Genomic DNA, 17,244 nt, shown 5'->3' with positions numbered 1-17,244 from the left:
GACACATACTTACAGGTGAAGTCACAGCTAAGATCACTGCCAGGTCTAGTACAGACAGACACGTACTTACAGGTGAAGTCACGGCTAAGATCACTGCCGGGTCTAGTACAGACAGACACATACTTACAGGTGAAGTCATGGCTAAGATCACTGCCGGGTCCAGTACAGACAGACACAAACTTACAGGTGAAGTCACGGCTAAGATCACTGCCGGGTCCAGTACAGGCAGACACATACTTACAGGTGAAGTCACGGCTAAGATCACTGCCGGGTCTAGTACAGGCAGACACAGGTGAAGTCACAGCTAAGATCACTGCCAGGTCTAGTACAGGCAGACACATACTTACAGGTGAAGTCACAGCTAAGATCACTGCCAGGTCTAGTACAGGCAGACACATACTTACAGGTGAAGTCACAGCTAAGATCACTGCCAGGTCTAGCACAGGCAGACTCATACTTACAGGTGAAGTCACAGCTAAGATCACTGCCAGGTCTAGCACAGGCAGACACATACTTACAGGTGAAGTCACAGGTAAGATCACTGCCAGGTGTAGTACAGGCAGACACATACTTACAGGTGAAGTCACAGCTAAGATCACTGCCAGGTCTAGTACAGGCAGACACATACTTACAGGTGAAGTCACAGCTAAGATCACTGCCAGGTCTAGTACAGACAGACACATACTTACAGGTGAAGTCACAGCTAAGATTACTGCCAGGTCTAGAACAGGCAGACATATACTTACAGGTGAAGTCACAGATAAGATCACTGTCAGGTCTAGTACAGAGAGACACGTATTTACAGGTGAAGTCACAGCTAAGATCACTGCCAGGTGTAGTACAGACAGACACATACTTACAGGTGAAGTCACAGGTAAGAGCACTGCCAGGTCTTGTACAGAGAGACACGTACTTACAGTGAAGTCACAACTAACATCGCTGCCAGGTCTAGTACAGAGAGACACATACTTACAGGTGAAGTCATAGCTACAATCACTGCCAGGTCTAGTACAGGCAGACACATACTTACAGGTGAAGTCACAGCTAAGATCACTGCCAGGTCTAGTACAGACAGAGACGTACTTACAGGTGAAGTCACAGCTAAGAGCAATACCAGGTCTAGTACAGACAGACACGTACTTACAGGTGAAGTCACAGCTAAGAGCAATGCCAGGTCTAGTACAGGCAGACACGTACTTACAGGTGAAGTTACAGCTAAGAGCAAAGCCAGGTCTAGTACAGACAGACACGTACTTACTGGTGAAGTCACGGCTAAGATCACTCCCAGGTCTAGTACAGACAGACACGTACTTACAGGTGAAGTCACGGCTAAGATCACTGCCGGGTCCAGTACAGTCAGACACATACTTACAGGTGAAGTCACGGCTAAGATCACTGCCGGGTCCAGTACAGACAGACACATACTTACAGGTGAAGTCACGGCTAAGATCACTGCCGGGTCCAGTACAGGCAGACACATACTTACAGGTGAAGTCACGGCTAAGATCACTGCCGGGTCTAGTACAGGCAGACACAGGTGAAGTCACAGCTAAGATCACTGCCAGGTCTAGTACAGGCAGACACATACTTACAGGTGAAGTCACAGCTAAGATCACTGCCAGGTCTAGTACAGACAGACACGTACTTACAGGTGAAGTCACAGCTAAGAGCAATGCCAGGTCTCGTACAGACAGAGACGTACTTACAGGTGAAGTCACAGCTAAGAGCAATGCCAGGTCTAGTACAGACAGACACGTACTTACAGGTGAAGTCACAGCTAAGAGCACTGCCAGTTCTAGTACAGACAGACACGTACTTACAGGTGAAGTCACAGCTAAGAGCAATGCCAGGTCTAGTACAGAGTACAGACAGACACGTACTTACAGGTGAAGTCACAGCTAAAATCACTGCCAGGTCTAGTACAGGCAGACACGTACTTACAGGTGAAGTTACAGCTAAGAGCAAAGCCAGGTCTAGTACAGACAGACACGTACTTACAGGTGAAGTCACAGCTAAGATCACTCCAAGGTCTAGTACAGACAGACACGTACATACAGGTGAAGTCACAGCTAAGATCACTGCCAGGTCTAGTACAGGCAGACACATACTTACAGGTGAAGTCACGGCTAAGATCACTGCCGGGTCCAGTATAGACAGACACATACTTACAGGTGAAGTCACGGCTAAGATCACTGCCGGGTCCAGTACAGACAGACACATACTTACAGGTGAAGTCACGGCTAAGATCACTGCCGGGTCCAGTACAGGCAGACACATACTTACAGGTGAAGTCACGGCTAAGATCACTGCCGGGTCTAGTACAGGCAGACACAGGTGAAGTCACAGCTAAGATCACTGCCAGGTCTAGCACAGGCAGACACATAATTACAGGTGAAGTCACAGCTAAGATCACTGCCAGGTCTAGCACAGGCAGACACATACTTACAGGTGTAGTCACAGCTAAGATCACTGCCAGGTCTAGCACAGACAGACACATACTTACAGGTGAAGTCACAGCTAAGATCACTGTCAGGTCTAGCACAGGCAGACACGTACTTACAGGTGAAGTTACAGCTAAGATCACTGCCAGGTCTAGTACAGACAGACAAATACTTACAGGTGAAGTCACAGCTAAGATTACTGCCAGGTCTAGAACAGGCAGACACGTTCTTACAGGTGAAGTCACAGATAAGATCACTGCCAGGTCTAGTACAGAGAGACACGTACTTACAGGTGAAGTCACAGCTAAGATCACTGCCAGGTGTAGTACAGACAGACACATACTTACAGGTGAAGTCACAGGTAAGAGCACGGCCAGGTCTAGTACAGAGAGACACGTACTTACAGTGAAGTCACAGCTAACATCACTGCCAGGTCTAGTACTGACAGACACGTACTTACAGGTGAAGTCACAGCTAAGATCACTGCCAGGTCTAGTACAGACAGACACATACTTACAGGTGTAGTCACAGCTAAGATCACTGCCAGGTCTAGTACAGACCGAGACGTACTTACAGGTGTAGTCACAGCTAAGAGCAATGCCAGGTCTAGTACAGACAGACACGTACTTACAGGTGAAGTCACAGCTAAGAGCACTGCCAGGTCTAGTACAGACAGACACGTACTTACAGGTGAAGTCACATCTAAGAGCAATGCCAGGTCTAGTACAGACAGACACGTACTTACAGGTGAAGTCACAGCTAAGATCACTGCCATGTCTAGTACAGGCAGACACGTACATACAGGTGAAGTTACAGCTAAGAGCAAAGCCAGGTATAGTACAGACAGACACGTACTTACAGGTGAAGTCACAGCTAAGATCACTCCCAGGTCTAGTACAGACAGACACGTACTTACAGGTGAAGTCACAGCTAAGATCACTGCCGGGTCTAGTACAGGCAGACACATACTTACAGGTGAAGTCACGGCTAAGATCACTGCCGGGTCCAGTACAGACAGACACATACTTACAGGTGAAGTCACGGCTAAGATCACTGCCGGGTCCAGTACAGACAGACACATACTTACAGGTGAAGTCACGGCTAAGATCACTGCCGGGTCCAGTACAGGCAGACACATACTTACAGGTGAAGTCACGGCTAAGATCACTGCCGGGTCTAGTACAGGCAGACACAGGTGAAGTCACAGCTAAGATCACTGCCAGGTCTAGTACAGGCAGACACATACTTACAGGTGAAGTCACAGCTAAGATCACTGCCAGGTTTAGCACAGGCAGACACATAATTACAGGTGAAGTCACAGCTAAGATCACTGCCAGGTCTAGCACAGGCAGACACATACTTACAGGTGAAGTCACAGCTAAGATCACTGCCAGGTCTAGAACAGGCAGACACGTACTTACAGGTGAAGTCACAGATAAGATCACTGCCAGGTCCAGCACAGGCAGACACATACTTACAGGTGAAGTCACAGCTAAGATCACTGCCAGGTCTAGTACAGGCAGACACATACTTACAGGTGAAGTCACAGCTAAGATCACTGCCAGGTCTAGCACAGGCAGACACATACTTACAGGTGAAGTCACAGCTAAGATCACTGCCAGGTCTAGTACAGAGAGACACGTACTTACAGGTGAAGTCACAGCTAAGATCACTGCCAGGTGTAGTACAGACAGACACATACTTACAGGTGAAGTCACAGGTAAGAGCACTGCCAGGTCTAGTACAGAGAGACACGTACTTACAGTGAAGTCACAGCTAACATCACTGCCAGGTCTAGTACTGACAGACACGTACTTACAGGTGAAGTCACAGCTAAGATCACTGCCAGGTCTAGTACAGACAGACACATACTTACAGGTGTAGTCACAGCTAAGATCACTGCCAGGTCTAGTACAGACAGAGACGTACTTACAGGTGAAGTCACAGCTAAGAGCAATGCCAGGTCTAGTACAGACAGACACGTACTTACAGGTGAAGTCACAGCTAAGAGCACTGCCAGGTCTAGTACAGACAGACACGTACTTACAGGTGAAGTCACATCTAAGAGCAATGCCAGGTCTAGTACAGACAGACACGTACTTACAGGTGAAGTCACAGCTAAGATCACTGCCATGTCTAGTACAGGCAGACACGTACTTACAGGTGAAGTTACAGCTAAGAGCAAAGCCAGGTATAGTACAGACAGACACGTACTTACAGGTGAAGTCACAGCTAAGATCACTCCCAGGTCTAGTACAGACAGACACGTACTTACAGGTGAAGTCACAGCTAAGATCACTGCCGGGTCTAGTACAGGCAGACACATACTTACAGGTGAAGTCACGGCTAAGATCACTGCCGGGTCCAGTACAGGCAGACACATACTTACAGGTGAAGTCACGGCTAAGATCACTGCCGGGTCTAGTACAGGCAGACACAGGTGAAGTCACAGCTAAGATCACTGCCAGGTCTAGTACAGGCAGACACATACTTACAGGTGAAGTCACAGCTAAGATCACTGCCAGGTCTAGCACAGGCAGACACATAATTACAGGTGAAGTCACAGCTAAGATCACTGCCAGGTCTAGCACAGGCAGACACATACTTACAGGTGAAGTCACAGCTAAGATCACTGCCAGGTCTAGAACAGGCAGACACGTACTTACAGGTGAAGTCACAGATAAGATCACTGCCAGGTCCAGCACAGGCAGACACATACTTACAGGTGAAGTCACAGCTAAGATCACTGCCAGGTCTAGCACAGGCAGACACATACTTACAGGTGAAGTCACAGCTAAGATCACTGCCAGGTCTAGTACAGGCAGACACATACTTACAGGTGAAGTCACAGCTAAGATCACTGCCAGGTCTAGCACAGGCAGACACATACTTACAGGTGAAGTCACAGCTAAGATCACTGCCAGGTCTAGTACAGAGAGACACGTACTTACAGGTGAAGTCACAGCTAAGATCACTGCCAGGTGTAGTACAGACAGACACATACTTACAGGTGAAGTCACAGGTAAGAGCACTGCCAGGTCTAGTACAGAGAGACAGGTACTTACAGTGAAGTCACAGCTAACATCACTGCCAGGTCTAGTACAGAGAGACACATACTTACAGGTGAAGTCACAGCTACAATCACTGCCAGGTCTAGTACAGGCAGACACATACTTACAGGTGAAGTCACAGCTAAGATCACTACCAGGTCTAGTACAGACAGAGACGTACTTACAGGTGAAGTCACAGCTAAGAGCAATGCCAGGTCTAGTACAGACAGACACGTACTTACAGGTGAAGTCACAGCTAAGAGCAATGCCAGGTCTAGTACAGGCAGACACGTACTTACAGGTGAATTTACAGCTAAGAGCAAAGCCAGGTCTAGTACAGACAGACACGTACTTACAGGTGAAGTCACGGCTAAGATCACTCCCAGGTCTAGTACAGACAGACACGTACTTACAGGTGAAGTCACGTCTAAGATCACTGCCGGGTCCAGTACAGACAGACACATACTTACAGGTGAAGTCACGGCTAAGATCACTGCCGGGTCCAGTACAGACAGGCACATACTTACAGGTGAAGTCACGGCTAAGATCACTGCCGGTCCAGTACAGGCAGACACATACTTACAGGTGAAGTCACGGCTAAGATCACTGCCGGGTCTAGTACAGGCAGACACAGGTGAAGTCACAGCTAAGATCACTGCCAGGTCTAGTACAGGCAGACACATACTTACAGGTGAAGTCACAGCTAAGATCACTGCCAGGTCTAGCACAGGCAGACACATACTTACAGGTGAAGTCACAGCTAAGATCACTGCCAGGTCTAGCACAGGCAGACACATACTTACAGGTGAAGTCACAGCTAAGATCACTGCCAGGTCTAGTACAGACAGACACATACTTACAGGTGAAGTCACAGCTAAGATCACTGCCAGGTCTAGTACAGACAGACACATACTTACAGGTGAAGTCACAGCTAAGAGCAATGCCAGGTCTAGTACAGACAGACACGTACTTACAGGTGTAGTCACAGGTAAGATCACTGCCAGGTCTAGTACAGCAGACACGTACTTACAGGTGAAGTCACAGCTAAGATCACTGCCAGGTCTTATACAGACAGACACATACTTACAGGTGAAGTCACAGCTAAGATCACTGCCAGGTCTAGTACAGACAGACACGTACTTACAGGTGAAGTCACGGCTAAGATCACTGCCGGGTCTAGTACAGACAGACACATACTTACAGGTGAAGTCATGGCTAAGATCACTGCCGGGTCCAGTACAGACAGACACATACTTACAGGTGAAGTCACGGCTAAGATCACTGCCGGGTCCAGTACAGGCAGACACATACTTACAGGTGAAGTCACGGCTAAGATCACTGCCGGGTCTAGTACAGGCAGACACAGGTGAAGTCACAGCTAAGATCACTGCCAGGTCTAGTACAGGCAGACACATACTTACAGGTGAAGTCACAGCTAAGATCACTGCCAGGTCTAGTACAGGCAGACACATACTTACAGGTGAAGTCACAGCTAAGATCACTGCCAGGTCTAGCACAGGCAGACTCATACTTAGAGGTGAAGTCACAGCTAAGATCACTGCCAGGTCTAGCACAGGCAGACACATACTTACAGGTGAAGTCACAGGTAAGATCATTGCCAGGTGTAGTACAGGCAGACACATACTTACAGGTGAAGTCACAGCTAAGATCACTGCCAGGTCTAGTACAGGCAGACACATACTTACAGGTGAAGTCACAGCTAAGATCACTGCCAGGTCTAGTACAGACAGACACATACTTACAGGTGAAGTCACAGCTAAGATTACTGCCAGGTCTAGAACAGGCAGACATATACTTACAGGTGAAGTCACAGATAAGATCACTGTCAGGTCTAGTACAGAGAGACACGTACTTACAGGTGAAGTCACAGCTAAGATCACTGCCAGGTGTAGTACAGACAGACACATACTTACAGGTGAAGTCACAGGTAAGAGCACTGCCAGGTCTTGTACAGAGAGACACGTACTTACAGTGAAGTCACAACTAACATCGCTGCCAGGTCTAGTACAGAGAGACACATACTTACAGGTGAAGTCATAGCTACAATCACTGCCAGGTCTAGTACAGGCAGACACATACTTACAGGTGAAGTCACAGCTAAGATCACTGCCAGGTCTAGTACAGACAGAGACGTACTTACAGGTGAAGTCACAGCTAAGAGCAATACCAGGTCTAGTACAGACAGACACGTACTTACAGGTGAAGTCACATCTAAGAGCAATGCCAGGTCTAGTACAGACAGACACGTACTTACAGGTGAAGTCACAGCTAAGAGCAATGCCAGGTCTAGTACAGGCAGACACGTACTTACAGGTGAAGTTACAGCTAAGAGCAAAGCCAGGTCTAGTACAGACAGACACGTACTTACTGGTGAAGTCACGGCTAAGATCACTCCCAGGTCTAGTACAGACAGACACGTACTTACAATTGAAGTCACGGCTAAGATCACTGCCGGGTCCAGTACAGTCAGGCACATACTTACAGGTGAAGTCACGGCTAAGATCACTGCCGGGTCCAGTACAGACAGACACATACTTACAGGTGAAGTCACGGCTAAGATCACTGCCGGGTCCAGTACAGGCAGACACATACTTACAGGTGAAGTCACGGCTAAGATCACTGCCGGGTCTAGTACAGGCAGACACAGGTGAAGTCACAGCTAAGATCACTGCCAGGTCTAGTACAGGCAGACACATACTTACAGGTGAAGTCACAGCTAAGATCACTGCCAGGTCTAGCACAGGCAGACACATACTTACAGGTGAAGTCACAGCTAAGATCACTGCCAGGTCTAGCACAGGCAGACACATACTTACAGGTGAAGTCACAGCTAAGATCACTGCCAGTTCTAGTACAGACAGACACATACTTACAGGTGAAGTCACAGCTAAGAGCAATGCCAGGTCTAGTACAGACAGACACGTACTTACAGGTGAAGTCACAGCTAAGATCACTGCCAGGTCTAATACAGACAGACACATACTTACAGGTGGTCACAGCTAAGATCACTGCCAGGTCTAGCTAGTACAGGCAGACACATACTTACAGGTGGTCACAGCTAAGATCACTGCCAGGTCTAGTACAGGTATACACGTACTTACAGGTGAAGTCACAGCTAAGAGCACTGCCAGGTGTAGTACAGACAGACACGTACTTACAGGTGTAGTCACAGCTAAGATCACTGCCAGGTCTAGTACAGACAGACACATACTTACAGGTGGTGACAGCTAAGATCACTGCCAGTTATAGTACAGACAGACACATACTTACAGGTGGTCACAGCTAAGATCACTGCCAGGTCTAGTACAGGTATACACATACTTACAGGTAAAGTCACAGCTAAGATCACTGCCAGGCTGAGAGTCCCCATGTTGGTGCCCAGAGATTTAGTCCCTGCTAGTGTTCATCTTATGGTGTTCAGGAGTCCGCATCTCTCCTGCCTTGTTCTGCGTAACTGTCCTCAGGTCTGGAGCAGCATTCAGGAGTCAGCAAGGCAATGAATTCACTCAGAGGACTAACGCTGGGATGCAAATGATGGTCTATGCAATGTTCAGCCTGCAGGAGACACATAACCCCTCCTCTCCCCTGACCAGTGGCACTCACTAATCCTAATTAAACATTCACACGTCCCCGGTTCCTATGAAGAGGGATGGATATTTATTAACTACATGTTATCACTAAGACCTTGGCAGGACGCAATATGTGCATTCTTCTAAATTTGAAAGTATAATTCTGATCCAAATCAAGTGCAGGTTTTTTAGAAGTGGTGATGTTGCCCATAACAACCAATCAAATTCTAGCTATTATCTTCTAGAAGGTGCTAGATAAACGATAAGTTCAATCTGATTGGTTGCTATGGGCAACAACTCCACTTCTAAAAACCTGCAATTTAGTAAATATACCATAAGATGGGGAGAAGAGACTTCTGCCCCAAGGCAAGATGGTTGTCTCCCTAAGTCCGGTACAGGTGACAACGAGAGCTCTGCTCCAGCGCGTCACAGCCACTGCCAGGGAGCCAGTTTCAGGTGCAAATAAAGAATATAATACTCATGGCCGGAACCAAGTGAAGACTGACGGCCCTATTTTGACATTTCAAAATTCAAAGACCAATTGGAGAGAAGTAGATGGAACCTAAAAGCATTGATGGGGACTGATGTGCTGAAATCGTAGACTCCGGGATGCAAGACTGAAATGTGCGCTGAACTCCAGAGACTTGGGCCCTGATTCAGACCCGGACGCTAAGCCGTGATCGCTCGCTATGGGCGATTGTCGCCCGTCTGCGCATGCATCACGTGTGCGCAAACCAGTCTGTGCGATGGGGAAGTACTTGCTCGAAGCCCGCAGACGGGCCGCTCCTTTGATTGACAGTGCCATTTGAGGGTGGTAACAGGGGAAGGTCCTTGAAAATGGGGGAGTGGGTGTGCGAACGCAGGGGTGTCTGAGCGTCAAAACGGCGTTCTTTGGGCGTGCATAATTAACATGGAAGCGTCATTGTACACGTCACCTGGTTGTATTTCAGCCTGCAGTGATCGCTGTGCTTGCGGAGGGGTAGGGTCTACCTTAAGGGCTGCGAGCAGCTCCGATGGCTCTCGATGTTACTGATTAATCATACACTTCCTGGAGATGATGTATGCTAAGAATGAAAAGTGGGCGTCATTACACCGGCGTCGATCATTCTGCCGACGCGCTTTAAGACATAGAGGGTGTCCTTTAGCCTGGCTGTGTGATGGCGGCATTTGCATATCCGCCCCCCTGACGGCTGTGAGAGAGCGCAGCTTAGCGTCCGGGTCTGAATCGCCCCCTTGGTTCTGAGCACAAAGGGGGAGATGTATCAAGCTCTGCCAAGAAATACATTGGAGAATCAGATTCTGTAATTTGTTTGAAATGACCGTTAGGAGCCGATTGGTTGTTTTTGGCAACTTTTCCACTTTATCTCTCTCCAAGGCTTGGTACATCTCCCCCCAACTATTGTAATGGACTCCGAGTAAGCCCAAACAGAGAGTACAAAACTCACCGCGGCAGAGAGTGCAATACTCACGGCATAGACTAGGTACGAACCACTGAAACGTGGGCCTGATTCGCTACGGAACACAACTGCGAATGCGATAGCGATTACGCACGCAGTTCAACTTTGATAGTATGCTAGTCCATTGTGATCGCAATGCCCTCGCAGCACTACACAAGGACGTCCACTTTACTCAGCGCACATCCGTAATGTTTAGCAAGACTGCGAAACCATCGGTACCATCGCAGCCTCACGTACACTTGCACAAGCCCTGGCCTTACTCTGAAATTGCTAACGTCATCACACGCTATGAGTCCTCAGACTACGTAGGCCATCGCAGTGGATAATTTATGCAGGCTCATGCAACGGCGATCAAACGCACTGACACTCCTGCGTTGGGCTGTAAACCACCCCCCCATCACCACCCACAAATGGCACTTCCTGTCAATCACTCTGTGATGGGTCTGCGTAGTCATTGCGATCGCAGTCCCGATCGCAATAGCTACTTCACGCACTGCGATGCATCTGCGTGCGCAATACGCAACAATCGGCCGATTGCGTGCGTATTAGTAACTGCGTTCCTTGCTGAATCAGGCACTGTGTCCTGAGACCAGGCAGAGAGCTCCAGGTACTGACCTAATACCGGGAACAGAGGGGCGAGGGGAGGATGTATGAAGGGGTGATAGCTGCAAAATCGGTAACTGTACACGATATATGATTCTGCTCCTCTACAAAGGACTATGACAAAGAGCTGCTAGAATTAACAGATGTATTTGCTGGTTCTGTATAATTATTAAGCCGTTAATAAAAACGTGATTCTGTGATCAGTGCAGAATTCAAGCCACTTCTTTACAGATGATTTCAATCTTATCAGTAAAGTGACAGTGAAAAAAAGTAAGGTTTAGTATTACACAGAAATAAAAAAAAAAAGAATCGAAACAGTCAACATAATGGGTGCAATTGACATAGTGCAGGGTTGGTGGAGCCATTTTGGATAATAGCTTCCATGGGTTATATATCCCACTCACGAAGGGTACCAGGCAAGGCAGCCATTTTGGGCACTCTTCATAAATTACCATGGGTGGAATAGGTAACGCTTAGGAGAGATAACACAAAATGGGGAAGTGGCAGTGTACCAAATCTAAGAGTAGGGACCTTACATAGCCAGCAGATCCAAGGATTTTTCCTCCCACCCACAGGCTTATCAGGTGAGGCAGCCATCTTGGGTGCTCTATGAAGTTTACAGTGTGTGAGATACAGTGTCGGACTGGGGCATGAAGGGCCCACCAGGGAAATGCAACCACAGAGGCCCACTAAGGGGCGTGGTCAGTAGCTGGAAGGAGAGTGGTCATCCAAAAAGAGAGGATTGAACCTACCTGGCAGCAGGGGAAGGGGGGAGGATTGTGGGCATAATCAATATTGCGCTGAGCCAAAAAATATGTGAGTGCCTGTGATCATCACTTTAAAATGTGGGGTCCTATCGCACTGTATATGAGTCCCATCGGAATGTCAGGTTAAGTGTAATATCTAAAAAGGTTTGAGCCCACAATGCACCTCAGAACAGGCCGGCTCTAGGGGTGTTCGACCTGAGCGGTCGCACAGTGGTGCCACCCATAGAGGGCGCACTCCTCCCCAACATACCGATTTCAGCGGGACATTACTGTCCTGCTGTTCCACCCATGGGCCGAAGTGGCCCGCGGGTGGTTAAATCGGGAGGTTGGGGACACTCACCGCCGCAGCTGTGCGGCGGTGCCAAAACCCTGGAGACTCTGAATGGATGCTGCGCGCATGTGCGCGGCATCCATTCAATGACTGGAGAGGGCTGGGGAAGCCCAGCTAGTGAGGCTCCCCCAGCCTGACGTTATTTGGAGGTGGACACGCCTCCTAATAACGTCACGTAGGGTGGCGTGGCCTATGGTAATTAAGATTTATTTATTATTTATTACCAGTTATTTATATAGCGCACACATATTCCGCAGCGCTTTACAGAGAATATTTCGCCATTCACATCAGTCCCTGCCCCAGTGGAGCTTACAATCTATGGCCCTGATTCAGAGCCGGACGCTCTGACCAGAGCGCTCGCTCTGAATCAGGGCCCTCCTCCATTAATATGGAGCGTCCTCCTGGACGCTCGTATAGCTGTGGGTCACCACCCACAGTATATACGAGCGTGCAAAAAGATGGTCGCGATGGTCTTGACCATCGCGACCATCGGAATTGCGAGGGAAACCCTGCGGCCGGGTTTCCCTGCCAAAAGGCCAGGAGTGATTTTGGCTCTATCAGAGCCAAAATCACTCCCAGTGGGGCCGGCTTCAGACGGTAGGCATTCCCATGAGAACGCCTCCGTCTGGCAGGCACGCCCCCGGAACGCCCACCAAAGTGGGCGTGCTGTCAATCAACATCGACAGCACACCCCCTTTGGTGCGAGACCCGGAGCGATGGAAAGTCCTTCGCTCGCCGGGTCTCGCGCATGCGCACGACGGAGCTCCCTCCGTCGCGCGCATGCGCAGTGGGGACCATCGACCCACTTGCGAGCGTACTGCCGCTCGCGAGTGGGTCTGAATGACCCCCAATGTTCCTTACCACATGCTCACACGCATACACACAAGGGTTAATTTTTTGTTGGGAGCCAATCAGCCTACCAGTATATTTTTGGAGTGAGTGGAGTAAGATAGGGCGCTCTGGAGGGGGGCTGGCACAGGGTGCTCCGACCCCTGGAGCCGGCCCTGCTTTAGAACACAACATCCATGGCATCAGATGTCCCCATGTGAAATATGTACAGAAAGCTGCTGGTAAGGAATAGCTATATGGCTACTTAGCAATAACAGAAATGTCATAGTTACCATACAGAAAAAAGGAGATATGAAGAGCCTGATTCTGAGTCGAAAGCTATGCAGATATTCATGCAAATGTCCCATGTTTTTTAACTGTGTGTGTGCCTAAGCCAGGGCTTGACAAATTTTTCTAAAATCTAGAAGCCAAGATGAAAGTGTAGGAAGCCAGATCACTGTCCCCCAAAAGAAATTACAGGAGTGAGTGAGGAGCACAGCTCTGTGTGTTATACACACTATACTAGTCCACAAAATGTTCACAGTTGAATGTATACAGTAACATGGAGGCCCCCTCACTGCTCTGCACAGCTCCCCGGCTCCACCCCCCAGCAATAACGGACCACATTTCATATAAAACAATGGTGCCAGAAAGTACAACAGAACCCCCCTCCCCTCGTGGTCACACCACTATCCCTCTGAAGCTGCTCCGCAATCCCTGGCCACGCATAGATCCTATTACTGGAGAGCTCTATGCAGCCAGAGATAAGAGACAGTAGACAGCCGGGACGTACAGGAGGATCAGCGTAGACTGATACAGACAGCAGGTATCAGAGCAGGACAGGAGGAGTCAGCGCAGGATGGGACGGACAGGAGGAGTCAGCGCAGGATGGGACGGACGGGAGGAGTCAGCGCAGGATGGGACGGACGGGAGGAGTCAGCGCAGGATCGGACGGACAGGAGGAGTCAGCGCAGGATGGGACGGACAGGAGGAGTCAGCGCAGGATGGGACGGACAGGAGGAGTCAGCGCAGGCCGGGACACTCGGCACATGCACTCCTGTGCATGATATGAACACCGCAATACTATAGGCACTAATCTCCGCGGGAGCTGATGAGGATCTGCTTCCTCCCTCACTGCAAAATCTGGTAGCCAGGCAGCAAAATCTGGTAGCCATGGCAACCTGGCCCCTGGGATTTGTCAAGCCCTGGCCTAAGCTAAAAACTTGCATGCGTCCCACAGTGTGTGCGTCCAGAGTCGCAGAACCGACTGAGACGCACGCTGTCAGAAATGTATTGGGTATATCTATGCAGTGACTGGGAGGTGGCATTCTTTCTTATGGGAGTGTAATGGGACTGTCACTAAATTTGTTGCAAACTTGGATGCTTAATCAATAATATTGGAGGCCATAGTCTGTCAGAGTCTCTGCACCCAGCCTGGGTCTGGTGCAAGATTTGTTGGTTGCGTCTAGAGATGCACTAGCGGGATTACAGCATCTAAAGAAGCTCAACATGGGTCTCTCTTGCACACTTAGGGCCTGATTCAGAGCCGCTCGTAAGCGGCCGCTCGTTCGCTCCGAGCGATGTTCGCACAACTGCGCATGCGTACGGGTTGTAATTAGGGGTGTGCACCGGCCACTTTTCGTGTTTTGTGTTTTGGTTTTGGATCTGGATCTTTCTTCGTGTTTTGGATCTGTATTTTTTTGAAAAAAAGCATAAAAACAGCTAAAATCACAGAATTTGTAGGTTTTTCTGCTCCTATGCTATTATTAACCTCAATAACCTTAATTTCCACTCATTTCCAGTCTATTCTGAACACCTCACACCTCACAATAGTGTTTTTATGTCCAAAAGGTTGCACCGAGGTAGCTGGATGACTATGCTAAGCGACACGAGTGGGCGGCACAAACACGTGACCCATCTAGGCGTGAAACTGCAGTGGCAGACAGGATGGCAGTTTGAAAAACTAGGCCCCAAACTGTACATAATGCAAAGAAAAAAAAGAGGTGCAAGATGGAATTGTCCTTGGGCCCTCCCACCCACCCTTATGTTGTACAAACAGGACATGCACACTTTAACAAACCAATCATTTCAGCGCCAGGGTCTGCCACACAACTGTGGCTGAAATGATTGGTTCGTTTGGGCCCCCACAAAACAAGCTGGCAATTAATCTGTCCCTGCACAAACTGGCTCTACGGAGGCAAGATGTCATCCTCATCCTCCTCATCCACCGATTCCTCACCCTCTTCAGTGTGTACATCCTCATCCTCACAGAGTATTAATTCGTCCCTGCTGGAACCACAGGTCCCTCTGTACGTTCTGGAGGCTGGTCTCCCTGGAAGAGTTGATAATTAATTTTATGAACATCATCTTCTCCACATTTTGTGGATGCAACCTCCTACGCCTTTCGCTGACAAGGTTCCCGGCTGCACTAAACACTCTTTCGGAGTACACACTGGAGGGGGGGCAACTCAGGTAAAATAGAGCCAGTTTGTACAGGGACCTCCAAATTGCTTCTTTTTCCTGCCAGTACAGGTACGGACAGTCTGACATGCCTACTTGGATGCTGTCACCGATGTAATCCTTTAACAGACAGATGCACGCTTGTCGCTGCTGCTTTGAGGATGCAAGTGCGGCTACAGCCCACACAATTCACAAAGACAGAAAAAAAAAAAGAATATTTTTATTGTTTGTGGAGCGCACTTTGAGGGTTACACCACCCTTTAACAGACAGAAGCACGCTTGTCGCTGCTGCTTTAAGGATGCAGGTGCGGCTACAGCCCACACATTTCACAAAGACCTAAAAAAAAAGAACAATATTTTAATTGTTTGTGTAGCACACTTTGAGGGTGTCACCACCCTTTAACAGACAGACGCACGCTTGTCGCTGCTGCTTTAAGGATGCAGGTGCGGCTACAGCCCACACAATTCACAAAGACAGAAAAAGAAGAAGAATAATTTTATTGTTTGTGTAGCACACTTTGAGGGTGTCACCACCCTTTAACAGACAGACGCACGCTTGTCGCTGCTGCTTTGAGGATGCAAGTGCGGCTACATCGCACACAAGTCACAAACACATTAAAAAAATAGTTTTTTATTTTTTGGAGCACTTTGAGAGTTACACCACCCTTTAACAGACAGACGCACGCTTGTCGCTGCTGCTTTAAGGGATGCAGGTGCGGCTACAGCCCACACATTTCACAAAGACTGAAAAAAAAAGAACAATATTTTAATTGTTTGTGTAGCACACTTTGAGGGTGTCACCACCCTTTAACAGACAGACGCACGCTTGTCGCTGCTGCTTTAAGGATGCAGGTGCGGCTACAGCCCACACAATTCACAAAGACAGAAAAAAGAAGAATATTTTTATTGTTTGTGTAGCACACTTTGAGGGTGTCACCACCCTTTAACAGACAGACGCACGCTTGTCGCTGCTGCTTTGAGGATGCAAGTACGGCTACATCGCACACAAGTCACAAACACATTAAAATTTTTATTTTATTTTTTGGAGCACTTTGAGAGTTACAACACCCTTTAACAGACAGACGCACGCTTGTCGCTGCTGCTTTGAGGATGCAAGTGCGGCTACAGCCCACACAATTCACAAAGACAGAAAAAAAAAGAACAATATTTTAATTGTTTGTGTAGCATACTTTGAGGGTGTCACCACCCTTTAACAGACAGACGCACGCTTGTCGCTGCTGCTTTAAGGATGCAGGTGCGGCTACAGCCCACACATTTCACAAAGACAGAAAAAAAAAGAACAATATTTTAATTGTTTGTGTAGCACACTTTGAGGGTGTCACCACCCTTTAACAGACAGACGCACGCTTGTCGCTGCTGCTTTGAGGATGCTGGTGGAATCTAGATGGGATTTGGAACCGAGGACACACTACCTCCATCAATTGTCTAAATCCCACTGCACTAATGGCGGATACCGGACGCACGTCTAACACCAACATAGCAGTCAAGGCCTCAGTTATACGTTTTGCTTCAGGATGACTGCTGTCGTACTTCATCCTCATCGCTAGGGACTGTTGGAGGGTCAATTGTTTAGTAAAAGTAGTGATGTTCCTACTTCCTCTCTGGGATGATGAACAACTCCCAGCAGCAGCAACAGCACTAGGAGGAAGTGGTTCTTGATCTTTCCCTATTTTATTTTTATCGGAGAAAGTTTGGT

At 48.4% G+C, this 17,244-nt stretch overlaps 1 protein-coding gene across 1 annotated transcript in view; it reads right to left on the bottom strand.

Annotated features, from left to right (window-relative positions):
- The window catches only part of SCTR (secretin receptor), a 105,239-nt gene extending 96,327 nt beyond the window's left edge, over positions 1–8,912 (bottom strand). Inside the window, exon 1 of the mRNA XM_088475537.1 lies at positions 8,838–8,912. Within this exon, the coding sequence (XP_088331663.1) occupies positions 8,838–8,882 (45 nt within the window). The 5' untranslated portion in view covers positions 8,883–8,912. The remainder of the gene's footprint in view (positions 1–8,837) is intronic.
- Positions 8,913–17,244: the final 8,332 nt, after the last annotated feature.

The sequence above is a fragment of the Taudactylus pleione genome, unplaced genomic scaffold (genome assembly GCF_031769625.1).
Source record: "Taudactylus pleione unplaced genomic scaffold, aTauple2 ptg000173l, whole genome shotgun sequence".
Taxonomy (NCBI): Eukaryota; Metazoa; Chordata; class Amphibia; order Anura; family Myobatrachidae; genus Taudactylus; species Taudactylus pleione.
The sequence above is the reverse complement of the archived record's forward strand: the minus strand, read 5'-3'. Positions and strand labels throughout refer to the sequence as shown.